Source organism: Giraffa tippelskirchi, chromosome 14 (assembly GCF_054371585.1).
Source record: "Giraffa tippelskirchi isolate mGirTip1 chromosome 14, T2T-mGirTip1v1.2.pri, whole genome shotgun sequence".
Classification (NCBI taxonomy): Eukaryota; Metazoa; Chordata; class Mammalia; order Artiodactyla; family Giraffidae; genus Giraffa; species Giraffa tippelskirchi.
Genome location: NC_137288.1, coordinates 50,935,345 through 50,962,737, shown reverse-complemented (window position 1 = coordinate 50,962,737; position 27,393 = coordinate 50,935,345). Strand labels below are relative to the sequence as shown.

The following is a 27,393-nucleotide window of genomic DNA, read 5'->3' as shown; positions in this document are numbered from 1 at the left end:
ACTTGGGTCTCTTGCATCTCTTCCATTGATAGGGTGATTCTTTACCACCACCATCACTACCACCTGTAAACAGGAAAATGCAAATTAAAACAATACACTGTACATTACATACATATACATCAGAAGAGCTAATTTTTCTTTTAATTGGAGAAAAGGAACAGGAGAAAATGTGAGAATGTGGAGTAACTGGAACTCATAACTACTATAAGTAGTGTAAAATGGTGGAACTTTGAAAATCTGTATAGTAGTTTTTATTAAATTTGGAAATTCACATCCACTATGTCACTAGTTTAAGCAACACTGTAGTATTCTTTTGTGTCTTGATTCTGTTGTTCAACACTGAGTCTGTGAGATTCATTTACGTAATTGTGTACTGTTCATCATCATCTGTCTTGAGTTTCTGAGGTTGCTTTGTTCTTGGTTGACTATTGATTACCCACATCAATTCTCCAACACGTGGGGAGCAGAGTAATATCTACTCTACCTCAGCTCCACCTACAGAAGGAGAAAATGGACTACCTTCACTCTCCTACCATCCTCTTTTGAGCATTATCTTAAGCATAAGGGCATCTTCCCCTTTGAAATTGGGATAAAGACTCAAAGAACAGAGAGTGAAGTACAAATAAAGTTTAGGTATTCTGTTGGCCAGAAAGTTTGTTTTCCCATATGATGTCACAGGAAAAACCCTAGAGGAACTTTTTGGCCAACCGGATACTTTAGAGGCCAGGCATATGAAATTAAGGTAAATTGAATTGTTTAAAAAGAGAAAATCATGGAAGCAGATGATTGAACTTCCAAAGACTTTGAAAAGTGTTGCTGTATTCCAGGTACTGGACTAGACCAACCTAGCCTGGGACACCAAGAAAAACTTTTGGTGGAGAACACACCAGAACAGTCTGAAGCCTGTGTAGACACGAGTCAGCTGACATGGGGCACAGAGAAGCAGAGAGAATTCAGCAGACGGAGAAGCACGTGCAGAGGCCCTGGGTAAGTACCAGCATGAGACATTCTGAAGACCACAGGCATCATTTGGACAAAAATGCAGAGCACAACAGCAGAGAGTGGCTGGATCAGTGTAGTATGTAAAGGTGGCTTTCAGAAGGCCTTGAGGGCCACAGTACAGAGCTGGGCTGTATCCTCTCAGTTCTCTGGACCCTCTAAAATTTTCAGTGCGATGTTATGGTTGGTTGGTGGTGATGATAAACTCAGATCTGCCTGATAATGAGGGTGACATTGCAGAGGTCAAACTGATATGATTCGGTGATCAATTATAATGAAGGCGAGAGAAACGGTGAATTGAAGGATGGGGCTAAGTTTTCTGATGTTGGTGATAAAGCAGCTGCTGCTTTCTCACATTGAGGAGGTTGTAGAGGGTTTAAGAAGTGGATGACTGGTTCAGTTTTGGAAAAATGAGAGCTAGAAAGTTGCAAATTAATCCAACCAGGGAAGAAGAGCTTGAGACACTACGTGGGAGAGATTAACATTTAAGGGGAAGAGAGATCATAAAAGACAACAGAAAGGACATTTCAGTGTAAGCGCTATTTTAGGCCTGAGGGCTAGAACATGTCCACTGGCTTCAGCAATAAGGCAGTGATGATTTGGGGTGTCTGGGGCAGAAGACAGGTAAAAGTGAGTGAAACATATACACTACCATATGTAAAATAGATTAACAGTGGGAATTTGCTGTATGACTCACGGAACTCAAATCAGGGCTCTCTAACAACCTAGAGGGGTAGGATGGGGTGAGGGGTGGGAGGTGGGAGGGATGTTGAAGAGGGAGGGGACATATGTATACCTATGGCTGATTCATATTGATGTATGGCAGAAACCAACACAATATTGTAAAGCAATTATTCTTCAATTAAAAATATTTTTTTTTTTAAAAGTGAGTGAAAGAAGGAATTGGAATAAGAAAGTGGACAGACCACCCTTTCAAAGAGCTTAACTCAAGAAAGGAAACAGCCATCAGGACAGACAAGGGAGGTTTTTTTTTTTTAATATTAGATTATATAAGCGTTTTATGCTGAGGAAGTCCTCAGTAAAATGGAAGAAAGTTACACCCCCTGGAAATGGTAATCGGTGGAGCATCGTCTAGGGAGACACCCTTCTTCTACTGTGACAGGAAGACGAGAGCCTTGTGGCAGCAGTGAGTCTACGGAGCAGGGACCCAGGGGTTCTCTAGTCTCCCAAAGCCGAGGGAGGACCTTTGCTGTGTGAGGGTGGAGGCTGCAGGCTGCAGGCTGTAGGTCTGGGCTGGCACTGACCTTCTTAGTAGCGACACTTTCTCCCATGCTTCTCAGCTGCCTGGGGGCAGTGATGCAAAGATTAGGAAGAGTTAGGCTGACGGAAGATGAGGGCTTTGCCAGGTTTGTGGGGAGAGATGGACAAGGGAAGTGAAGGTTTGGAGTAAAGATAATTATTGCTAAATTAAGGTTCTTTGGAGCTTCATAGGATAGGGTGCTTAGTCTTGTTCAGGTTAATCATTCTATAAAGGGAGAGGCTGAAGAACTTGTCCAGAATCAGAGCTCGTTGCTGGTAGAGGCGTGTCCGAAATTTAGAACCTTTGACCCGTGTCTTTTCTACTGTGCCCATTGAGAGGTTTTCTGTCCCGGCTCCTCTCTGCCCTGTACCCTTGTCCTTGGGCACTAACTTGCAGGGTGGATTATTAGAACATGGTCATCAGGCATCTGGAGAAGGCAGGTTTGCTTCACCTCTGATGTTGCTTTTGAGCATTGCTGAGTCACGGGTTACTCCATGCAGACACGGGCTGCTTGGGTTTACATGTTAACAGGTGGAAACCTTTTCTCTTTCTGCTGGTTTCCAGCAGACACCCATGAAGCACAGGGTTAGTACCATAGGGAAGGAAACTGGATAAGAGACAAAGCCATCCTGTATGTCTGCGTCTCTACTCCCACCCTGGAAATAGGTTCATCTGCACCATTTTCCTAGATTCCACACATATGCATTAATATACAATATTTGTTTTTCTGATTTTTTTTTCATTCTATGTGATGGACTCTAGGTCCATCCACATTTCTACAAATGATCCAGTTTCATTCCATTGTATTGCCATCTATACACTACCATGTGTAAAACAGACAGCTAGTGGGAAGGTGCTGTAAAGCACAGGAAGCTTAGCTCCGTACTCGGTGATGCCCTAGAGGGGTGCGGTGGGGAAGGGGTAGGAGGGAGGTTCGAGAGGGAGGGGATTTTTGTATACATATGGCTGATTCACTTCATTGTACAGCAGAAACTAACCCAGAATAAAAAAACAATATAATAAAATCTTGAGGGAAAAAAGGGACAAAGCCAATGATTGTAGAATGCCCCCACAGTGGAGAACTTTAAAGATCTTTTCCTACTTTCCTCCAGTCACCTCGTCATCTTTTCTGATGCCAATTCTTTTCATTGTACTTTGAATATTTCCCCTTTGATTTTACTGTCTTTTTTGTTATAAGAAGAAACAGTCATTACTGGGATGTTGGCTTTTGTGAAACAGCAAGGGATGGGCTCCTTGCTGACACTGTCCCAGAGATTTCAATCACCAGTCTTTTGATCGGTGAGGCACTGAAAACATATCATTGAACCTCTGATCCAGTCATTTTCGGAGTTGAATGTCATGTCAGTCTCTTTCTCAATGGTTATCAGACTAATTCTGAAAAAGAAAAGGGCCCACTACCAATTAGAATTATTCTTCAATAGGGCAGATATATATATTTCAAATACTTAAGTTTAATTACAATTGTATAAGTGATCTCAGATCATTATTAAAATTCATTTGCATTGCAACAAAGGAAAGGTATCCTTGAAGTTGTTATTCACTCAGTCGTGTCTGACTCTTTGTGACCCCATGGACTGTAGAGCCCACCAGCCTCCCCTGTCCATGGGATGATTTCCCAGGTAAGAATACTGGAGTGGGTTGCCATTCCCTTCTCCAGGGGATCTTCCCGATCCAGGAATTGAACTTGGGTCTCCTGTATTGCAGGCAGATTCTTTACCATCTGAGCCATCAGGGATAGCCATCCTTGAAGTTACAGATCCCCAAATAATATGAGTTAAGAATACTACACAGACCTTTAAAAATAAGACCATGACTATAGGAACAGGGCTGAACACACTGTTTCAAGACTTACACTGTATTAACATTTTATTTTGTTGGACATCATGACTCAGGCTTAGAGTTAGCACATTCAGCAAATAACAACACAGGGTGCTCAGTTAAATTTGAATTTCAGATAAGCAACAGATAATTTTTAGTATAAATATGATGCACACTTACATATGTAAGGCAAGTCTCTGCCTCTCTGAGCCTCAGTTTCCTTATCTATAAAACAGAGGCAAGGATAAAGTAATCTAAGACTTCCTTTCTTTGACATTCATGATTAAAATTGGAAGGAACATTCTTATGTCATTTCCCATTTACCCAGATGTGTCCAGATCGCTGGGGCCAGCTGCTCAGAAGGTTAATAGGTAACTCCAGAGTGAAGGTGTTAGTTGCTCAGTCGTTAGTCTGACTCTGTGACTCCATGGACTGTAGCTGGCCAGGCTCCTCTATTCATGGAATTTTCCAGGCAAGAATACTGGAGTGGGTATCCATTCCCTTCTCCAGGGGATCTTCCCGACCCAGGGATCGAATCTGGGTCTCCTGCATTGCAGGTTGTCTTTTTATCGTCTGAGCCACTGGGGAAGTCCCAGCCCCTAAATCTGATTGAAATAGCACTAGTGACACAGACCGGAAGGGGCTAGCTCCCCCTTCTGGACACCTGCCATCATGAAACAGTTCCACAGTTCCAGGGACTCAGTCTCAGATCAATTTGAAATTACACAGATTCCAAGTTTACTTGAAGCCCATCTTTCCCCACACCCACCGGAGACACATTAGAACTCAAGATTGCCCATCCTAACTTTTGGATGCTTCTTTACCTGGAAACACAGGCTCCAGGAAGCCAGGCACATAATAGGAACTCAATAAATGTTTATTTAATAAATTAGTAGACTAACCAGGTGCACTGAGGTTCACACATCCTTTCATGTGTGTCTGTGGCTCTGGATTGAAAGTATCTCTGCATTGTTCACCATTTTCTAAATGTAAGTCTTAAATTTGCAGACAGGCTTCCCTGGTAGCTCAGTGGCAAAGAATCCACTTGCAGTGCAGGAGACACAGGTTGGATCAGGAAGATCCCCTGGAGAAGTAAATGGCAGCCCACTCCAGTATTCTTGCCTGGAAAAATCCTATGGACAGAGGGGCCTGGTGGGCTACAGTCCATGGAGTCTCAAAAAAGTTGCACATGACTTAGTGACTAAATAACAATAACATAAATTACTAAGAGTTTTGCTCCAGTAGGAGATTCTGGGTGCTTTAATAGATGCTTCATCATGTGGATACAGATAAATATCATACTTAGAGGATGTGTATTGAATTCATCTTAGCCCTGTTTTCCCCTTATTCTCTTGGCCTTCACTGCAACGCACTGTAACTATGAAGCAAGCACATAATCTAAATGTACACAGAAGGCAAAATGTGGTCATATCAAAGGAAAGGCATTTACATGTGTGGATTACCCTCACTGTGGTAGGCACTGTGCATATATGGAATTATCATTAAAAATGTTATAGCAGTTTGGTGAGGTGAATTTTCATTTATCTACCCTCTTTTTAAAAATAATTTATTTATTTATTTATGGCTGTGCTGGGTCTTCACTGCTGCGTGGGCTTTTCTCTAGTTGGGGCTAGTGGGAGCTACTTTCTGGTTGTGGTGCACGGGTTCTCATTGCAGTGGCTTCTCTTGCTGTGGAGCACAGGCTCTAGAGTACATGCGCTTCAGTAGCTGCAGCTCCCAGGCGCTAGAGCATAGGCTCAGTAGTTCTGCACAGGTTTAGTTGCTCCATGGCATGTGGGATCCTCCCAGACCAGGGATCAAACCTGTGTCTACTGCATTGGCAGGCAAACTCTTTTACCACTGAGCCACCGGGGAAGCCCTCTCTTTTGCTTGGAAGAGATTTTTTTTTCACGCCCTTAGGTCACACAAATAGTAACAGAATTGAACTTCAAACCAAACCCATACTGTTTTCATTGTCTGAAAGAAAATGCAACATTAGGCAAAAGGGCATGTTTATCCAATGGAACCAGTGAAAGGAGTGGAAGAAACCACAGGAACTACAGACATCAAATGAAAATTAGAGGATTGTGGTATTTTAACAAAACTAAACAAAAGGTTACATTTGCTTGTCCTTCGCAGCAACGAGGTCCTTTTGTCAATTGTCAGACACATTGTCTCTACTTCCTAATTTCATTTGTTTTATTTGGTTTGTTGAAGGGAGCACAGAGAAGGGGGCGTGGTCAGGGAGTCAGGATTCTAGCATCCTCAGAGCCACTTGGTACCTTTATCATCCAAGATGAGTCATTTAGCTTCCCAGTCTCAGTTATTCCATTTCTAAAATATCAGCTCTACCAACCCAATGCCCTCCCAATAGCATGCTGTACATACAGGGGACCCATGAGAAATATATCTGTGAATGTTAATTTCATAGCACTGTACAAAAATCATAGTGACCACCTCAACTAAAGGCTACGGAGATGAATATTTGTTTTTCTAAGACCAGCAAGTATGGCAGAAAAAAAAGGACTTGGGATGCATGAAGGATTCTAAAGATCATTTGGATTCCAGGTCAGTCTGGCTGCTGTGGTGACTATAATGATTCTGGGTATACTCAATTACTATCCTTTCTACTCGGCAGGGGAATAAATCTTTTTATGATTCTCAATTGCATTTAACACCTTGACAATAAAAATGAGAAATTTCGCATGAACCGTTGATTTACTCATGATTAGAGCTATAGCAGTTCAGACCAAGTTACTGAATTTGACGGCTGAAGAAATATAAGCATCCAACAGTGGGTTGTTCCAAGTGAAAACAAGTGTGCTGCTTTCAGAAACATTTGGTGAGAGATTTGTGTGGGGACAAAATAATAGCAAAGGCCAAAAATGAACAAATGACAAGCTGGTTATCAATGGATGCCCTGTGGAGTCATAGAAGCTGAAAGAGAGATTTCTGGCTGTGATTTCAGGGTCATAATTCCTTCTTGGGACTGCATGCAAATTAAGGAAGAGTTGGCATGATGTGACTATATCAAGGAATTTATGAGTCAGCATAAATAAATAAAAATGCTGACTAGGAGACTAAGTAATTGCCTCTATTTCCTGTCTAACTGCCCATTCTTAAAGTTATATGAGAATCATAAATAATGAAATCTGAACAGTATGAACACATGCCCATGAGCTGGAAGTTCAAAATAAAGTCAGCATTCTGCATGAAGATTTTTAAAGATAAGTTATCAGATATAACCCATTCCATGGACTTTTATCTATTAAAGAAGATATCATAAGCTCCCTCTTATCAGCAGATAAAAATGAAAGAATTATTTTTAGCTTAAATCTCAGGCACTAAAGTATTTTCAGCTTCCGGAGACTGCCAGGATGTTGTAAGGTACATTCGGAAATTTTTGTCTTTGGAGGATAGAGGATTATTTGGGGCCAGAAAAGAATGTGTCCCCTCTTGAAATGCACACACTCTGCAACTTACTTCCCCTGAAATACAGATATGATAAAGGCCCTTCCCTTTGAAATATGGGAAACAAACTTTGGCAAACAGATTTCTTTTAAGGGATATTAGAAATGAAGTGACACTGACATTGTCTAAGCCACTATTACTGAACTTACTATGGTCATAGTCATGATGGCTGTGTCTTCTCAAACATTACCAGTATTTAATCATGAACTTATTAATCTATTTGGGGTGACTATTTATGTAGCTCCAATTTGCTACATCTTTTTTTTTTCTTCAGCAGCTGATTCCTTTGTGCTGGTATGGTGAGAACATTTTCTCTCTACCATCTCAAATTTCCATCCCCACTTCCCTACCATGAACAAATGACAGTCTCCCTGAGAGCGGGATTATGTCTATCTTGCTCATAGCAGGTGCTCAGTATGCGTTTGTGAAGAGAATGACTGAATTGAAGAAGAAACCTCTTTTCTTTTTTCTAATTGAAGTATAGTTGATTTACAATGTTGCATTAGTTTCTAGTATACAATAATTCATTTATATATATACTATACATATTCTTTTTCATATTTTTACTATAACTTATTATAAAATATTGAATATAGGTCCCTGTGCTATACACAGTAGGTCCTTGTTGTTTATATATAGTAGTCTGTATCTGCTAATCCCAAATTCTCAATTTAACCTCCCCCCCCCCCGCAGCTTTCCCCTTTGGAAAACATCAATTCAGTTCAGTCGCTCAGTCGTGTCCGACTCTCTGTGACCCCATGGGCTGCAGCATGCCAGGCTTCCCTGTCCCATCACCAGCTCCTGGAGCTTGCTCAAATTCATGTCCATCAAGTTGGTGATGCCATCCAACCATCCCATCCTCTGTCGCACCCTTCTCCTCCTGCCTTCAATCTTTCCCAGCATCAGGGTCTTTTCCAATGAGTCAGTTCTTTGCATCAAGTGGCCAAAGTATTGGAGTTTCAGCTTCAGCATCAGTCCTTCATAAATGAATATTCAGGACTGATTTCCTTTGGAAAACATAAGTTGATTTTCTGTGTCTGTGAGTCTGTTTTGTAAAGAAGTTTGTATCATATTTTAGATTCCATATGAGTGATATCATACTTCACTTAGTATGATCATCTCTAGGTCCATGCACGTTGCTGCAAATGGCATTATTTCATTCTTTTTCTGGCTGAGTAATATTCTATTGTCTATATATACTGCATCTTCTTTATACAGTCCTCTGTTGCTGGACATCTAGGTTGTTCCCATATCTCGGCTATTGTAAATAGGGCTGCAATGAATATTGGGTGCATGTATCTTTTCGAATTAGAGTTTTCTCTGGATATATGCCCAGGAGTGGGATAGTTCTAGTTAACGTATGATCCAGGAGCCTCTTTTCAATGCACTGTGAAGGCAAAAGTGGAGGGGACCATTGTAAGGAGAAATTCAGCAACTGTCCCAATGGTCTCAAGAGAGCAAAATTATTTCAGCTCAACTTGGGAGAACCTCTTCCGTGTTGTCGACATCCAATAACCTGAGGCTCCTGTGAATGCTTGAGACAATAACAACAGTTTAAAGCTTTCTATTCATGAGAGAGAAAATGAAGCTAAGAGGCAAGAAAATCAGCTTTTGAGTCAGGGCAGACTGATATAGTGGTTAAGAGATCCTGGAGTGAGGTGATCTGGGTTCAGATCCTTGGCTGGCCATTTGCTAGGTGGATAATGTTTGACAAATTCTTTAATTTCGACGTGTTCCAGTTTTATCACTTGTAAATGGGGATGCCTACCTCTTGGAGTGTTGTAAGGATACATGAATGAATACACGTGGAAGACTTCCTGACTCATGACGACTACTGTACAGGCATTCACTGTTTACATTATTATTATTTACCCTCAAGCCAGCAAGCAGGTCTGTAGGACCAGGTGACCAGAGATTGTTTCTAGGCTGTGCCACTAACTAGCTCCAAGTGCTGGTGCTAACATCTCTAGTTTTTTGTCTTTCCATCTGTAAAATGACGTAGGAGGCTACATGGAAGGACTGCTGGATTTCAAATCCTGTCACAATTTCTTCCCTTCTAAAATGGAAATGCACAGGGGCTATAACAATCATCAATGAGTGTGTAGGTATCACATACCTGCAAAGTAAATGTATCAGTCCAGGGTGTATTCAGTACTCTATTCATTATGAAAACACTTGAATATTAATTTCCAAACCTGGTAAGTCCCACTTGCTCCTCAAGTTTAAAACTGAGGGATCATAAAAAGAAATGGAGGATGAGATGGTTGGATGGCATCACTGACTCAACGGATATGAGTTTGAGCAAACTCTAGGAGATAGTGAAGAACAGGGAAGGCTGGCGTGGTGCAGTCCATGTGGTTGCAGAGTCAGACATGACTGAGTGACTCAACAACAATAAAAGGAAATAAGGCAACTATAAAATCTTGTGGATTAAATGGATTGCCCGCTGACCAGCAGTTCCTTCTTTCTCCTCCCCTCTCTTTGTTCATTTCTTTCTTCTCAAACTTTTCCTCCTGTTCTCACTCCAGCGTCATGGCTTCCTACACCTGAAACCATCTGTCGAATTCTTGCTGCTGCTGCTGCTAAGTCACTTCAGTCATGTCCGACTCTGCGCGACCCCAGAGATGGCCACCCACCAGGCTCCCCCATCCCTGGGATTCTCCAGGCAAGAGTACTGGAGTGGGTTGCCATTTCCTTCTCCGAGGCATGAAAGTGAAAAGTGAAAGTGAAGTCGCTCAGTCGTGTCTGACTCCTAGCGACCCCATGGACTGCAGCCTACCAGGCTCCTCTGTCCATGGGATTTTCCAGGCAAGAGTACTGGAGTGGGGTGCCATTGCCTTCTCCAGTCTCATTCTTGATGGCCCCATAATTGAATACATTGCTGTCCTTTTTTGGAAATTGGATTGTTCATTTATTTCTTTTTATTCTAAAGTAAAATATGATCTATTTGTCTCCAATGGACAACTGTAGCTGCAAATGGAGATATTCAGTAGACTGGTAAAAGCTATCATAAATCTACAAATGCATGCAGGACACATGGCTTATGGGAAAAGCATAAAATTAATCTGCTGTGGTCCATGTATTATGTGGGCTTCCCTGCCCACTCGTCACTTGAGTGAAATTAGAGGCCAAAATTTAGAAAACTGGACTACGTATATATTTTTTTCTTTAGAAAGTAGTGTGTGTGTTTACTCAGTTGTGTCCAACTCTTTGCCACTCCATGAACGATAGCCCACCAGGCTCTTCTGTCCATGGGATTTCCCGGGCAAGAATTCTGGAGTGGGTAGTCATTCCCTTCTCCAGGGGATCTTCCTGACCCAGGGATCAAACCTGGATCTCCTACATTGCAGGCAGACCGAGCCACAAGGGAAGCCCCTAAATATAGTGTAGATTTTTCCAAAAAGATCTATTTAGAAAGATAAACAGTTTCCCTCCAAAACTGAGGACACAGTAGGAGAAGCCAATGACATAATCTGTCAGATCACTTCCTTTTCCTATTACAGAATTGACTCAAATATTAACTCTGAAAAGATCTATGTGTCTTGATGAATTTCTAAGGACTCTTGTTGAATTGTTCCTCTTTTAACTGGCGATTGAGACTGTGACTTTTATTAATATCAGATAAGAGAAGCATGGGAAAATATATTAGCTTTTCCCTAAGCATAAAGATAGTCATGGAATATTTAGGGTCATCTGTTACATTTATTATTCTACAGTTTGAATATTGTAGCAACTAATAGATAACTGGCTGAAATTCATGCTCAACCTATTCATCCCAAAGGATGAATTCTCTGATTCAAAGAATTTAGAATCAAAGTGGTATCTAGTTATGCAGACAAATCTGTGTGAGTCGTCAACTAGATTATGAAGAGAAAATGAACTTTCTACTTATTCTACTTGACCTCATCTGCTGTCTCATTTGTAAAGCATGGAAGCTGAGGAATGGCTCATTTCTGGAAAGAACTATGAGCCGATCATGAAAGATGGATGAGGGCTGTAGAGATATTAACATGATGGAGTGAAGAATTCCACTGAGATGTCCTTATCCATTTAGTGTCAATCCCGTCCTGCAGAGCAAATGTTCCCTTCTTAATCATGCCAGAAGTTAAGCACTGGAGCCTTAAGAGGGAAGCCAACAGCCGACTCTGTTCCAGGAACTGTGTTAATATCTTAAAAGAATCATCTTATGTAAATCTTTCGGCACTCTGAATGTCCCTGATTGGCCCCTTCCTCTTTGCTGATTTTCATGGGTGGCTGTACCTTCTGATCACCTGGAGAGCTGTTGTAATTCCAGATCACTCAGTCTACACCCCAACACAATTAATTAGAGCCTCTGAGGGTGAGACCCCAGGGGAAGTATCTTTAAAGGCCCCCAGGTGATGACTGTGAGTAGCCAAGGTTGACAAGGACTGCTCTCAGGCATCTGCTGGACGCTGGTCCTCACCAGAGGATGTGGCTCCCTGTACTCCTCTGGAGAGTGACTGTTTGTGCTCCTGCCTAGGGCTGAGAGGTACCCACCTTCTCTTCCCAAACCTTTCTCCCTCTCTTCTCTGTAAAAGCTCATAGCTATGACTGTCTGATCACCTAACTATCCAACCTACTACCCCTCTTTGTTGCCATCATGATCCACCCACCACTGTCACTTCCCTTTGGAAGATTTTAATTCCAGGTGTCTGAAGCCTTGCTAGAATCTGCCTGGAAGAATATAGTCATTGTTAAATTAGAGTGTTTTGCCATTTCCTCTTCAACAAACATTAAACAAATGGTGGCAAAATGTCAACAACTGGTAAATTTGCATGCTAAGTCACTTCAGCCGTGTCTGACTCTTTGCAACCCCATGGACTGTAGTCTGCCAGTCTCCTCTGTCCATGGGATTCTCCAGGCAAGGATACTGGAGTGAGTTGCCATATTCTTCTCCTGGGGATCTTCCGACCCAGGAATCAAACCCGCATCTCTTACATCTCCTGCATTGGCAGGCAGGTTCTTTACCACTAGTGCCCCCTGGGAAGCCCCCTTGTAAATGTGAGATAAAATAAATATCCCTGCTGAGGGAAATGGCAAACTACTCCAATATTCTTGCCTGGATGATTCCATGGACAGAGGAGCCTGGCGGGCTTCAGTCCATGAGGTCGCAAAGAGGTGGACATGACTGAGTGACTAACACACACAAAATAAATACAGAAATTCTTTTATTATATTCTTTCAAAATAAGAAGCTACCCAAGAAAAGATAACTCAATTTCCATATAATTAGAAACAAAATAACGTTTATCACACTTGGATTACTAAATAGCATGAATTAAAAAGGAAATCATAAAGAAACCTAAGAAATACATAGAACTGAATGTAAGTAAAACTACACAGAAAAATATGTTGGAAAGGGAAAAGCAGTCCTGAGGAGGAAATGTAGACATAGCTCTTTGAAATAAATGTATCAGAAAACAAGCAACCTGTTCACCAAGCCATTTTTTTTCATTCTGGTTCTCCTACTGCTTGGTTCTCAATGCAGGGGCAGCTATGCAGGTGCCCCCAGTTCCTGGTTGAAGGATAGAGAAAGGCGCCTCAGCAAGGCAGAAGTTACCAGGCAGTCATAGAAAGGAAGTCCAGGAAAGCGATGCCATAAAGCTGTTTATAAACCCTAGGTTCACGTTCAAGATGCACATGGAAGGATCTGATCCTGAACGAATGATTGCCGCCCAGGTCCTACGCTGGCCAATGCATGAGAACACTTGTGACAGATCCAAATAGCATCCAAATATACCAAGCAAGGGGGCTTCCCTGGTGGCTCAGATGGTAAAGGGTCTGCCTGCAATGTGGGTAGACCCAGATTCTATCCCTGGGTCGGGAAGATCCCCTGGAGTATGGAAATGGCAACCCACTCCTGTATTCTTGCCTAGAAAATTCCATGGACAGAGGAGTCTGGCAGGCCACAGTCCAAGGGGTCTCAAAGAGTCAGACACTGACTGAGCACACAGCACACAATGCCAAGCAAGAACCCTCTGAACGTGTGTTAAAAACTGACCAGAACTTAACCTAGCTGATTGTCTGCTAAAATTTAAAGAAAAAGAAATCAACATTCTTCCACAGGATTTCACATGGCCCAGAGTCTTGTAACATAGTATTTAAAATACCTAAGACACAATCCAAAATTACTCTGTGTGAAAAGACCCAGAAAATCTCAATTCACTTCTAAAAAGACAGTCAACAGAAAGTAACAATGAGATGACAAAGATGTTGGAATTAAGTAACAAAGACTTAGAGGCAGTTTTATTAAAATTCTCCAACAAACAAATAGGAACACTCTTAAATACAAAACTAGAAAGTCTCAGAAAAGAAAGAGAAGACTAAAAGAAAAAAACATAAATTTTAGACTGAAATAGACAACTGAAATGAAAAATCTCAGTGAGTTGACTAACTAGCAGATTGGAGATGAAAAAAGGGCAAATCAGTTAACTTGATAGAACAATAGAAGTTATTCAATCTGAACAAGAGGGAAACAAGTGTTTTTAAAAATGAGAAGTCTTATAATCCTAAGAGAAAAAAACGTTTTAATCCAATGTCTATATCATTAGAATCTCAGAAGAGGAGAAAGAATGTGACGCTGAAAAAAAATGTGAAGAAATAATGGCCAAAAAGTTCTCCCAGTTAGAGAAATATATAAACCTACAGATTCAAGAAGCTCAGTAAATCCCAAATAAGATAATCTTAATAAAATTCATCCCCAGAAATATCATAATTAAAATGCTAAAAATTAAAACAAGGAAAAAAATCTTGAAAGTAACCAGAGAAAAATAATTACTTACACAGAAAACTTTTTGTTTTGAAATAACAATATATATGCAGAAGTTATCAAAAACATAAAGTGCTCCTATAAACCCTTCACCCAGCTTCCTCTAATGTTAACCCAAGAGAACCATGAGAGCATCCTCTGGATGACCAGCTTCAAGAGGAGGGAGACAAAGGCTGTCTTGGTATGAAGGTCTACCCAGGGTAGACCAGATTCCCCACCAAGTTCAAGCCTACAGGGGAAGGATCCTTTCATTCAGTCAACTCCATCGTATTTTTAACATCAAAAACATTTTGTATTGGAGTATAGCCAATTAACATTGTTGTGGTAGTTTCAGGTGAACAGTGAAGGGACTCAGCCATACATATACAAGAACCCATTCTCCCTCAAACTCCCCTCCCATCCAGGCTGCCACATGACACTGAGCAGAATTCCATGTGCTATACAACAGGTCTTTGTTGGTTATCCGTTTTGAATAGAGCTGTGTGTACATGACCTTCCCAAATTCCCTAACTATCCCTTTCCCCCAGCAACCATAAGCTTGTTTTCTGAGTCTGTGAGTCTCTTTCTGTTTTGTAAGTAAGTTCATTTGTATCATTTCTTTTTGGATTCCACATATAAGGAATGTTGTATGATATTTCTCTTTCTGTCTGACTTTCTTCACTCAGTATGACATTCTCTAGGTTCATCCATGTTGCTATAAATGGCATTGTTTCATTCTTTTTAATGGCTGAGTAATATTCCATTGTATACATGTACCACATCTTCTTTATCCATTCCTCTATTGATGGACATTTAGGTTGCTTCTGTGTCTCAGCTATTGTAAACAGTGCTTCAGTGAACACTAGGATGCATGTGTCTTTTGGGGGCATGATTTTCTCTGGATATATGCCCAGGAGTGGGATTGCAGGGTCATATGGTGGCAGCCAATCCATCTTTGTGCAACAGTTTTTCCCCACTGGCAAAGCAAAGCTTGTCCTTGTGCTCCTTGCCTTGGAAGATGTTCAGAACTTTTTTGATTCGCCCCTCCCACCTGACAGGTTGCTGTTAGATTAGGTTCTCTCTTCAGAGGTCAGGTATGACAGAGAAGTTCCAAGGGGCAGTTCCTGAGGATACCCTGTTCTTCTCTTCCTCTCGAAAATGAGAATAAACCTCCCCAGACATTGGCTCCACCAAGGGAATTTCCTGGCCCAGCATAACTAAAATGGGCAACAAGAAATGTCCATAGCAAGGGCTCAATTAAATCTTGTATCTACAAACCCAGAAAACAAGAGTAAAGTATCTTGTAAGCAGACCCATCTTCCAATAAGCATATTTCTGAAGATACAGAACTATAGAGCAAGGTGCCTTTCCCCTCTTTCTACTGAAGAAAACTTTTTTTGTCCCTTACTTTTATTGCTGTTAATTAAGAGATAATACAATGGTTCAAGTGGAAGCCTGATATAATTAGAATTCTTAGAATAATGTTTTATAACTGTAGATCATTTAAATGCGAATCTTATCAATTAATTGCTTCCATTTTATTCTAGATCTAAGTAGTATAATTAAGGTATTTTTGTTTTTAACAAGACCACTGAAATCATCCAGAAACATAGCAATAATAATTTTTGATCTTCTAAAATGAGTTTGAGCTTTTTCTCTTTTGGTTTCATTGCTATCATTTAAGTGTTTATACAGTAACTCCAGTGAAAACCTCATGGGAACATAATTCTTAGGATAATGTTCTACAAATGTATATTCTATAAATGTGAATCTCATTAGTAATTAGCTTTCTTTTTATTTGATTTCCAGATAGTGTATAGTATTTCTATTGTTGCTGTCTATTAATAACAAGTTTCTTCTCTTGATCCAGAAACAGAGCAGTGTTTCATGTCTCTGCTAATTCAGCATTTTCACTCATTTAATTTCAAAGCTGTTGTTAAGTCCTCATATAATCATTCAAGTGGGAGTTTGATCAGAATCTTTTCTTAAGATAGTGTGATGAATGTATTTCATTCGAAGGTAAAATTTCATGAGTGAATTATTAACTTTATTTCTAGATAAAGAAAGATAGGATTTCAGTTACTGGTATCAAAAAATCATTTCCCATAACCTGAACTATGAGAAAAGTTTTACATGAGCAGTCACACCATTGGAGGTATTTGAAATTCAAAGTCTACATCTGCTTTCCATAGCCTGCATTTACCCTAGTTATAAGATTAATATATTTACCCAAGTAAATGTTAGTTTACCCTCAGATGGCACTCACTGTGCTTAGTATAAAATCCATAGCCCTCACTATGGACTGCAAAGCCCATATGTGCTGAGCTCCGCTGTTCCACTGACCTGTCTCATGCCCACTGAGCTTTGGTCACTCTGTCCTCCCCTAGAGCGTCAACCTACCAAGTCTCTTCCATCTTTTCCTTCATGCTATTCCCTGTCTGCCTGAAATGCTAGCCCCCCAACCCCAAAGATGCCTGTCTCCCCTCACTCTTCTGGTCTCAAATATCCATCTTCAAAGAAGCTTTCACTGAGTTCGCAACCAGAATGAGTTCCTCTGTTCCATGACATTCTGAGCTTTGTACCTTTTTATTAGTAGCATTATCAGAATGTGCAGTTGTAAAATTACTCATGTGATCATGTTTGAATGTGTGTTTCCATACCTCTGCATCATCCGGGATTAGGTCTGCTTCCTATTCATGTACCGTGTCCACTGTTTTCAGAGCAGCAGGGGGAGAGTGCTCCTGGCACTTGGTGGGACACATTTCCTTGCGCAGGTGTTTTACATTTGGCTACAGTGACAAAGCATAAAACACAGCTTTCCAGCACCTAACGAAGCAAGCGTTTCTTTCTCACTCTCGAGTTTGTGGATGAGCTGTCACCTGCCTGGCTTGGCAGGGCTTGGGTTTCAGGTCAGCTTCCTTCTCTGAGGCCTGCTTGTCATTTGAGGGCCGAGGCAGAAGAGACAGTGGCAACCTAGGCCCAGTCCTCACGGAAGACCACACAAACCCAGGCGGGAGGGGAGAACCCAAGCCGCTTCTCAAAGCCTGTGTTCAGAACACATGCGCCCACTTTTCTGCACATCTTCCACTGATCAGAGGGCCCAAGGTCAGTGTGATAGAGACATCAGCTCCATGCAAATGATCTAACATCACCATGTCCCTCAGGGGCCGTTCCAAAACCACTCTAGGTCCTGGCGCCCCAGACTCCTGCCACCAGCCCCATGTTACAGGCCTTACAGTTAATTTTTTTTAGATTTTTATTTATTTATTTATTTTTGGATATACTGGGTCTTTGTTGTGGTATACAGGCTTCTCACTGCGGTGGCATCTCCTGTTCCAGAAACCAGGATCCAGAATGCAGGCTTTGTATGGGCTCAGAATGTATGGGTTCAATAGTTGCAGCTCCCGGGCCTAGACACAGGCTCAGTTGTTGTGGCGCAGTGCTTAGTTGCCTTCCCAGACCAGAGATCAAACCCATGTCCCCTGCATTGGCAGGCGGATTCTTAACTAGACCACCAGGGAGGTCCTGGCCTTACGATTCTTACAAGCAGGTTCCACTCAGGAGGCAGCCATGAGCATCCTAGGGGGAGGAACAGTGTGTTCCCAGCAGAGTTGTTGGCTTGAGAGTCCCACAGAGTGACAGCATTCGGGGCAGGAGAGGCAGAAGACTTCCTTCAAGGGCCTTAGATCTGTGAGTTTCAGAAAGCTCCTGAGCACACATCAGCCCCACAGCACGTCCTTGTAACTCCCCAACGTACTGCGTGTCATCACTTACCTGTCAGCCCATATTTATGGAGGGCCTAAGGGATACTGGGTGGCGCCGAGGTAAGGCTGCTGTGTTAAGGCGAGGTGCCGGGTCTGGGTCAGGCCCTTCCTTTGTAGCTTCCCCTCCTCCCTCCTCCAGCCCACGGAATTTCCTCTTTCCTTTACACTCATCCCATGATTCCCATGGAGTAAGGGACAGTCGGTCAGAGCCCAGGCAATGAGCGCAAAAAAGCAAATGAAAAAGCGGAATAATTGATGCAAAATCAAGATGTCAAGGATCTGTCACTTGAGAACTGCATTCTGCTGCTCAAGAACTCTCTGAGCCGTTTTAATTGGATCAGATTAGTCAAATCCTGAAAGACTTTACCTAGCCATATGCCAAGAGACAGTCTTTACGTAGTAGATAGGTAATCAATATATGCAGAATGAGTGTATAAAGCTATGCAATTAAGTGGTATGGAGGGAGTGGTTGCATCGAACAATGAACCATAACCAAGAGAGCTATGCCCACTCACTGCAAATGAAATGACAGCTTTACTGCTTGATAACATAATCCTATGATATACTGCTATTATTATCCCCCTATAAAAACAGACAGGATTGATTGAAAGGTAACCTTGAAAGCTATGGGAAATCCCACGGACAGAGGAGCCTGGTGGGCTACAGTCTGGGGTTGCAAAGAAGTCGGACACCACTTAGTGGTTAAACAAACACACATAAGAATAATCAGGCCCAGCATGGCATCAGAGGGGACGTGGGCCACCTAGGGATCAAGTGTGGGCCTGACCCCTGGTGGTTCTGGTTCTGTTCTTGCCATTGAAACCCACTATCCAGACAGACTTGGCAGGTCACTTAACACCATTGCGCTAGTATTTGAGCTAATCACTTAATTGAGCATTACTCCATTTAATCCTCACAATTTTCTGCTCTTATCAGAGAACAAGAAGTGAGGTTTAGGGAATCATATACCAAATATTTGAGCTGAGTATGGCTGATTTTAGAGCTGGTCTATTCTACCTTGCTTCATTCAATAGACCCACTAACCCTCAGGCTTTTGTGAACATCAAAAAGGATGTGTATAAAAAGCACCTTTGGAAACGTTGAAACCGACATCAATTAGTACTACAAATCACCTCGGGACGAACAGAATTTCTTTGGAATTTAACACAATCATAATATTATTTCTTCGAGGTGTATTATGGACCCGTTACAAGCATTGATTTTTGTAATTATCGCACAAGCCCACAAGGATGGTCCTGCTCTAATTTTTAGATGTGAATTACGAATGTTTTGGCGAAACGCTGTTAAAACAAGTGTGATAAAGCAGCACAAGCGACGCGAGGGAGCCGCGGCGGCGTCCAGCTTCCTGTGCGTAGATGAGCAGATAACGGGGGAGCGGGAGGGACTCCGCAGGACCGTCACCGCATGGGAGGGGAGGCGATGATGCTCCCACAGCACAGGAGTCGTTACTCTGCTCAACAGGGATGTAGCAACGGCGCTGAGTTATCAGAATTCTCCGAGGGAGCTGCAAAAGAAGCCGAAAACAGGGGCTCCACGGCCAGGGATGGGCTATTCGGCCTCCAGCCCCGAGACTTTTCCGGGGAGATGTGGGAGCGTGGGCGCGTCCCTGACTGGCTCCCGAGATGTGTGTGTGTGTGTGGGTGTGTGTGGGTGTGATCCCTCTCCTCTCTGGGGCTGGGATCGCCCCTTACAGTCCAAATGAAAATATGCCACCTTTGCATCTCTTCTACAAACGCTTACTGAGCTTCTATAACTCGCCCACAGACAAAATGCGGCGGCGATACCCGCTGTGACCCAACGGCCGCGAGCGCGCGTCTCGCTGTCTCCGGCGAGCGCGGAAGGCAGGGTGCCCGGAACGCCCGTCCGGGACTCGCGGGCGAGCCCCGCAGCCGCGGCTCCCGGCCTGCGCGCGCCCGAGGGCGGCACTGCCCACGCACATGCACACGCACGGGAGCGCCGGGCTCCCGCGTCCCCGGAGCCGCGCCGGCGCCGGCGCCGGGCGCGGGCGGGAGCTCGGGAGTCCGAGCGGGAGGCGGGAGCGACAGGCGGGGCGGGTGCCCGCGAGCGGCGCTCGTGCATTCGCTCCCCTGCTCCTAAGCCCCGCCCCGGCCCCGCCCACCCCTTCTCCCGCGCGCGGGCTCCGCGCGCCCCAACCCGCGCGCGTGCGCGCGCGTGCGCAGGCCAGGGCCCTCCGGGGGCGGCCCCGTAGACTCCAACGAAAGCGTCGCAAGGTCCCGGATTAACCCTTTCCCCGCTCGCCCATTTAGAGGCCCGGTCGGGTTCCGTGCCTGCGCAAGCCGGCGGCGCGCCTTCCCCCTGGCCCGCACCGCGCATGCACGGGAAGGGGGGGGTGCCGGTGGGGGTGTTCGCGGCCGGCTAGACATTCTGTGCTCGTGCAGGAGGAGGGCTGCTACCATCAGGGACGTGCACGATTTCCCCCCCACCCCGCCCCCTCCCCAAACTCCAAAAAAAAAAAAAAATCCAAAACACACTGCCACCCACCGTGCCCCCGCGCCCCGCGTCCATCCCGTCCCCGGCCTGCGTGCAGCGAGCGCGGGGAGCCCACGGCGAGTGTCTGTGGCTGTGCCAGGCTGCAGGTAAGCGCGGGCCGGGGGTGCGGAAGGGGCCCGGGCCGGCCGCGAGGCGGGCGCGGGGGCGGCGGGCGCGGCGGGGCTGCCCGGAAGAAGCGCGTTCTCGCCGCGCTCGGGGGCACCCGCCAGCTCCCGGAGGTGCGGGCGGCCCCGGCGGCGCTGCGCGAGCGGGGCCGGGCGTGGGGCCGGGGCGCTACGGGGGCCGCGCAGGCCGGCGAGCGGGCTCGGGCAGCGGCCGGGCGGCGACAGTGGCGGCCCCGCGCGCGCGCTCGCCGTGCCTCGGCGGCGGAGTTTATGGCCGCCCCCGCTCGCACCGCCGCAGTGCACCGCGGTGGGGGTGGGGACGGCCCGGAGCCCGGCGCCGAGCGCGGCCCGCCGGGTGCCGCCCCTCCGCGCCGCGGGCCCCGCCGCGCCGCCCCCCAGCAGCCCGCGGAGGAGGGGGCCGGGACCCCCGCGCTCACACTCCCGGGAGCGCCCACGGAGCTCGGGAAGCCGGCCGCGCGCCGCCTCCGCCCCCGGCCGCGGGAGGGCGGGGGAGGGCCCGGCGCGAGCCGGCCGGGGAGTGCGCGGGGCGCGAGCTCCGGGCTCGCGGGCGGAGCGGGGCGCGGCGCGGCGCGGGGCTGCGGAGCCCGGCCGCACGCCCGCTCCCGATCCCCGCCGCCGGGGCCGCCGTGGGTCCTCCCTCTTGCGCCCGGAGCCGCGGCCCTAGCCCGCGCCGAAGAGCCCGATTCTAAAAGGGAAAACGGCTGGTGCTCCGCCCGGCTTCCCGGGCGGGAGCTTTTGTTCGGGAAGGAATGCCAGCCGCTGGATCCCGTTCCCCACCTCCCGGGCCGAGCGGGATGGGAGCGAGGCTCGGAGAGGTTCCGAAGGCGGCCCGGGTCCTGCGCTCGGTTCCCTGCTCCCTCGCCATCCAGAAGCGGCGAGCTCCCGACCGGGAAGTGGTGCCGCCGCCATTGTCGCGGCGGCCCCGGGGTCGGGGAGGCGGCCGGCTGGTCGCCGCGGCTTCTGTACGTTCGGCTTAGCGGGGGCCCCCGCGCCGGCGCTTTGGAGAAGCGACATGCCGGGGCAGCTTCGTCCAGGAGGTGTGGTTGCGGCTGCATCTTGCCCTCCACCTGTAGGGATACTGGCAACGGGGATCTTCCCGTTTGACTCACCTGAACTTAGCAATGGGAACATCTCAAGAGAGGTGGGGGAAACGGAGATCTGGAGAGAGAGTAGGGCCAAATAACAAATAGACTTAAAAAAAAAATCCAAGTACGTTGCCATGGGTACTGTACGCCTCTCCTATGCCTGGTCCACGCACCTTTATCCCACAAGCTCCAGAGAAAGCGACTGTAGGAAGTGACCCGGTAGGAAGGCTGCCTTCCCTTGGGGGTGGCTACAGGCTGTGGTGCACCCTTAGAAATGATTCTGCCGCGTCCTCGCACTTGGCAAATAAGAAAACAGCTTGCCACTTTAGGCAGCTTAATGATGTTTTTGCTTTTCTATAGAGGATTTTCAGGACTCTGGTTCTGCCACACTCAAGTTTGTGTGGTCACCGTTCAGTAGAGAAGGCTTGATGTTTTTCAGGATGTTGGTCTGCAAAATGGAGTTTAAACTGGAAACAATCTAGAATCCTTTGAGCTTCCCTATAGGGATAGAGGCAGACACCCTGGAGTTCTCTGATGCAAGCTTCAAGACCAGAGTGATTTAAGTAACTGTATACTACATCATACAGAAGAGTGGATAGAAGTAAACAGCTACTGTTCCCTCTCCCCCACTGTTAACTGTTGAGTATATGTATTTTTCTTAACTTTGTCTATATTTATCGATGTAAAAAACATACAGTCTATGTTTATATAAGCCAAGTGGAAAAAAATGTGGAAGGCTGTGTATCCAGCAGGAAATGGTAGGGGAACGAGGTACTTAGCAGCTTTTACTCTATCTGTGCAGCAATCAACATCCTTGCAAATGCTAACAGAGGCTTTGTGAGGGGAAATGCCTTAGTGGTTCCCCAGCCCATCCTGCCCATTCCCATCGCACACCCCCTCCAGGCTGCCAGTGCTCCAGCCCTTACCTTTTCTCCTTCATATCTGTTCAGAGCTGAACCTGACGCTGCCAGCCACCCTCCTCTTTGTTCCCAACCTGAAAATGGGTACAGGTGCCAGTGACAGGACAAAAAAGGAAAGTTTCTTTTTAAAAATCAATTTTTGAAAACATTCTTGTTTATAACTGGGGATAGGGAAAGAGCCAACTTTACTCTTGTATGTCCTTTTCTCTTGTAGGACTGGCGTGCCCCTGATCAGAGTTATTCTGATCCGAAGATTTTGGTGTTTAAAGCATTAAGATAATAGCCTGAGTTGTTCATGGTAACTATGACTTTGCATATTAAGTCTTTAGAATATTATTGGTGTCAGCTTTAAAATGTCTCTCAGTTATGTATTAGCACTCTTTAGGGGACTAGGTATTTTCCTCATACTTATGCTTGGTCGAATAAAAGAAAAGGAAGGTTTTTCAAAAGAAACACACAGGACACATTATTTTAAAAAAGATCACTTCTTTAACACATGGCAGATGTCTTCTGTGCTAGTTCTACATTTCTTTTGCTCATAAAACCCCCGCCGCACTTGTCCAGTGCATCCAGTTCTGATGACACTTTGACCCGGATGACAGATAGACTGGCATCCAGGGGGGAATGAAGTGGCTTGTCACTGTCTCCCCAAGTGGCATCTGATTCTCTGAGGGTCCTATTAAACCTTGCCCCTTGTTCAGAAGTGGCCCAACACTGGTGTGGAAAAACTAGAGGACCACTGAATGGAGTGTTCTGGAAATGATTTCCCTCTCTGGGTCTGCAGGAGTGATCTGTCTCTTCCATCAAGGAAGCAGAACCTTGAGAGCTGCTAGTTATTTTACTGAATTTTCCTCGGCATGAAATTATACACAGCAGACGGCACTGGCGGATGCTTGCCAGAGACAGTTTCTTAAACCTTGAAGCTGAGTTGTCATTATTAGCACTGGTTTTGGAGCTGGAGTGCCTGCCTGGGTTTGCTAGAGCTAGAGCCCTGACGGTCCACTAAATAGCTAGAATATTGGGCAGGTTCCTCAGTTCATCCATAAAGTAGGGTAATAATGCTTATCTCTCAAGGTCATTTGATCACTGCCTTTGTGAAGACATGAAAAGTACATAGCACAATGCCAGGCACGTATTGCGTGCTCAGTAGGAGTTGTTGTTGTTATGAGTAAGCATACGCTGAGTATAGTGAAGATAAGTAGAAGAAACGGTGTGGAAATCCTTAAATTTGGATCTGTCTTTTCTCCTCCTATTCTTGAACCACTCCTGACAGTGACTTTCTGAAATTGTTAGAGACTGGAAAGTGGTCAGAAAATGATAATCTCCCTGAAATTTTTATATGGAAAAGTACTGTTCATAATTACCAAAATTCTTCTTTATAAACATTTTCTTGTAGGAGTTTTTCATCAGTATGTCTGAAACCATTAAATATAATGACGATGATCATAAAACTCTGTTTCTGAAAACACTCAACGAGCAACGCTTGGAAGGAGAATTTTGCGACATCGCTATTGTAGTGGAGGATGTGAAGTTCAGAGCGCACAGGTGTGTCCTCGCTGCCTGCAGCACCTACTTTAAAAAGCTTTTCAAGAAACTGGAGGTAGATAGTTCCTCAGTAATAGAAATAGATTTCCTCCGTTCCGATATATTTGAAGAGGTCCTGAATTACATGTACACGGCAAAGATCTCCGTGAAAAAAGAAGATGTTAACTTAATGATGTCATCCGGTCAGATTCTCGGCATCCGATTCCTGGATAAACTCTGCTCTCAGAAGCGGGACGTGTCCAGCCCGGACGAAAACAACGGTCAGTCGAAAAGCAAGTACTGCCTAAAGATCAACCGCCCCATTGGGGATGCTGCCGACCCTCAGGATGACGACGTGGAGGAAATCGGAGACCAGGACGACAGCCCCTCGGATGACACGGTAGAAGGCACCCCCCCGAGTCAGGAGGACGGCAAGTCTCCCACGACGACGCTCAGGGTGCAGGAGGCCATCCTGAAAGAGCTGGGCAGCGAGGAGGTGCGGAAGGTCAATTGCTACGGCCAGGAGGTAGAGTCCATGGAGACCCCCGAGTCCAAGGACCTGGGGTCCCAGACCCCTCAGGCCTTAACATTTAACGACGGGATGAGCGAAGTGAAGGATGAGCAGACTCCAGGCTGGACCACGGCGGCCAGCGACATGAAGTTCGAGTACCTGCTGTATGGGCACCACCGGGAGCAGATCGCCTGCCAGGCGTGCGGGAAGACGTTTTCGGACGAGGGTCGGCTGAGGAAGCACGAGAAGCTACACACGGCCGACCGGCCCTTCGTGTGCGAGATGTGCACCAAGGGCTTCACCACGCAGGCCCATCTGAAGGAGCACCTGAAGATCCACACGGGCTACAAGCCCTACAGCTGTGAGGTGTGCGGCAAATCGTTCATTCGCGCCCCGGACTTGAAGAAGCATGAGCGGGTGCACAGCAACGAGCGGCCCTTCGCCTGCCACATGTGCGACAAGGCCTTCAAGCACAAGTCCCACCTCAAGGACCATGAGCGCCGTCACCGCGGCGAGAAGCCCTTCGTGTGCGGCTCCTGCACCAAGGCCTTCGCCAAGGCGTCCGACCTGAAACGGCACGAGAACAACATGCACAGCGAGCGCAAGCAGGTCACCCCCAGCGCCATGCAGAGCGAGACCGAGCAGCTGCAGGCGGCGGCCATGGCCGCGGAAGCCGAGCAGCAGCTGGAGACCATAGCCTGCAGCTAGAGGCGGGGGACCGGGATGCGCACGCGCGCGCCAGGGATGCTCAGCATCCTTTATCCGCCTCCCGCATCCCGCATCCCAATCCATGAACGCCAGCCGCCACATTTTGGTGGAAACTTACCGAGAACTTGTACTCACTGGACATAAGGCAGTGCTTGGTTGGGTGTTTGGAAAACTTTGCAAGGAAAATAAGCGTTCCTTGGTTCTGACCAAACTGTTTCACTGTCCCGTCTGGTGTCTTGTATTAATATTGCCAGTAAGCACCCGGCCCCCGCCCCCTTTTTTTTATTATTTCTGATTTTAATTTGAGAACTCCCGGGCCCAGTTCAGAAGTGAGAGACTTATGTCCCTTTTTAAAAGTCCCCCTCCGCCTGCTGCACCAGGGAGCGCACCGCACAGAATGATAATTGAGTGGATTGATTTCCTGACCATCACCATTCTGTGTGACTTATGGGTCACAGCGACATTTTTAAGAACTTTAGTAAAAGTGCTTCGTGTAGACGCAGGAAATACGGGTGAGTGGTTGACCAAGAACCCTGCGTGCACAGATAGGAAAACAAGTTCTGGAAATGCTACATGGTGTCAGATTTATATATTTGATTTGTTAATTTTCTATCACTGTTTTTCATGGTTTTTGTGGACAAATAATGGTTGCTTTGCTGAAGTGTTTCTTCATCCTTTTTGATTGCCCATACCTGCCCCTAAAGATGTTACATGACTGGAAGGCATGTTGGTGGTTTGAGGGCTGAGTTTTTTCACTCTTATTTGGGGTATTGCTACTCTGTAACTGATGGGGTTTGTGGGCTGGACCAGTGGTGAGAGGGTTAGAAAAGGGAGTGTAGGAACCTGGCTCTCAGAGACAGTGTTTGCACATTTGCAACAAGTCCAAGATTTCCTAGATCAAAATAATCCCTGATTTTGAAATTGGATTTTTGTTTAGGATCAAAATTAGGACAAGAACAGGTATACCTCTTCGGATATGTTTGTGTAACTTAAAGAGTGTCATCAAGCTTTTAGGCTCTCTGTAGCACGTGATTATCCATAAAGAAGATGCAGTGTCCTTCCTGAAATCATTATGTTTAAAATCTTTTACCTGTGTAAATAGTACAGAAGCGTTGGTCTTATGTATCTCAAGCTGCATTTTTTTTGCACATTGGATTAACGATATCTCCATCAGCAACAAACATCAGTCTGTTTTTAACCAATATTAAAGATTGTCAGACCAAATGTTTATGTTCTTGAAGTATATTTCATCACTGGTTACAGTTTTAAGTGGAAGATGATTGCCTTTTCATAGCCGTAAACTGAATTATAAGTACTGTTCCAATTCTGGTGTAAGAAATTTCTTTTTAAACATTTCTTTAGGAATATATCAAAATACCAACAATAGTGTGAATTATGTTCTGTAATAAAGAATTAGTTCTTTTAGAACGTACCATTTTCAAAAAATGTCGATTTTTAAAATTTATTTTTGGTTGCTAGGATTTTTTTTTTCTGAAGATACATTAAAGTAATTTCGTTTCCTAGCTCGTTGCATTAACAGCTGTAATTATTATTATTGTGAGAGAAAGTTTATTTTTTAAACTGGTGTATATGTTATGCCCATGATTGTAGGATGAAGATGTTACCTTTTTAAGAATCTTATTTATTGGTATATGTTTAATTTAGTTTAAAACTAATTTAATTTCTTTTCTTAAATGTTGATTATTTGATCCTAAAAGCAGTCTTGTCACTGTGTTTATATGCTCTTCATAGAAGGGGAACCGATTGCCGTTCCTAAACTGTTTTAACCAAAGCAAAGGAAAATTTAACATCTTGTGGATGGCTACTTCAGCAAATCATACCTGGGGCCTTCATTTTTGTATATAAAAGAAAATATACTTCTGTCA

At 45.1% G+C, this 27,393-nt stretch overlaps 1 protein-coding gene across 4 annotated transcripts; it reads left to right on the top strand.

The window, feature by feature from the left end:
- Nucleotides 1–827: 827 nt before the first annotated feature.
- On the top strand, nt 828–27,393 carry ZBTB14 (zinc finger and BTB domain containing 14). 4 transcript variants are annotated; one of them, XM_081562777.1, is made up of 4 exons: nt 828–987; nt 22,795–22,881; nt 22,979–23,062; nt 24,161–27,393. In XM_081562777.1, the coding sequence occupies exons 3-4, from the start codon at nt 23,060–23,062 to the stop codon at nt 25,505–25,507; spliced, it is 1,350 nt and encodes a 449-aa protein (XP_081418903.1). In that variant the 5' UTR covers nt 828–987; nt 22,795–22,881; nt 22,979–23,059; the 3' UTR covers nt 25,508–27,393. The 4 variants fall into 4 exon arrangements, with proteins under 4 accessions (XP_081418903.1, XP_081418901.1, XP_081418900.1 ...); XM_081562775.1 differs by lacking the exon at nt 828–987 and adding an exon at nt 20,452–20,720; XM_081562776.1 differs by lacking the exon at nt 828–987 and adding an exon at nt 21,249–21,796.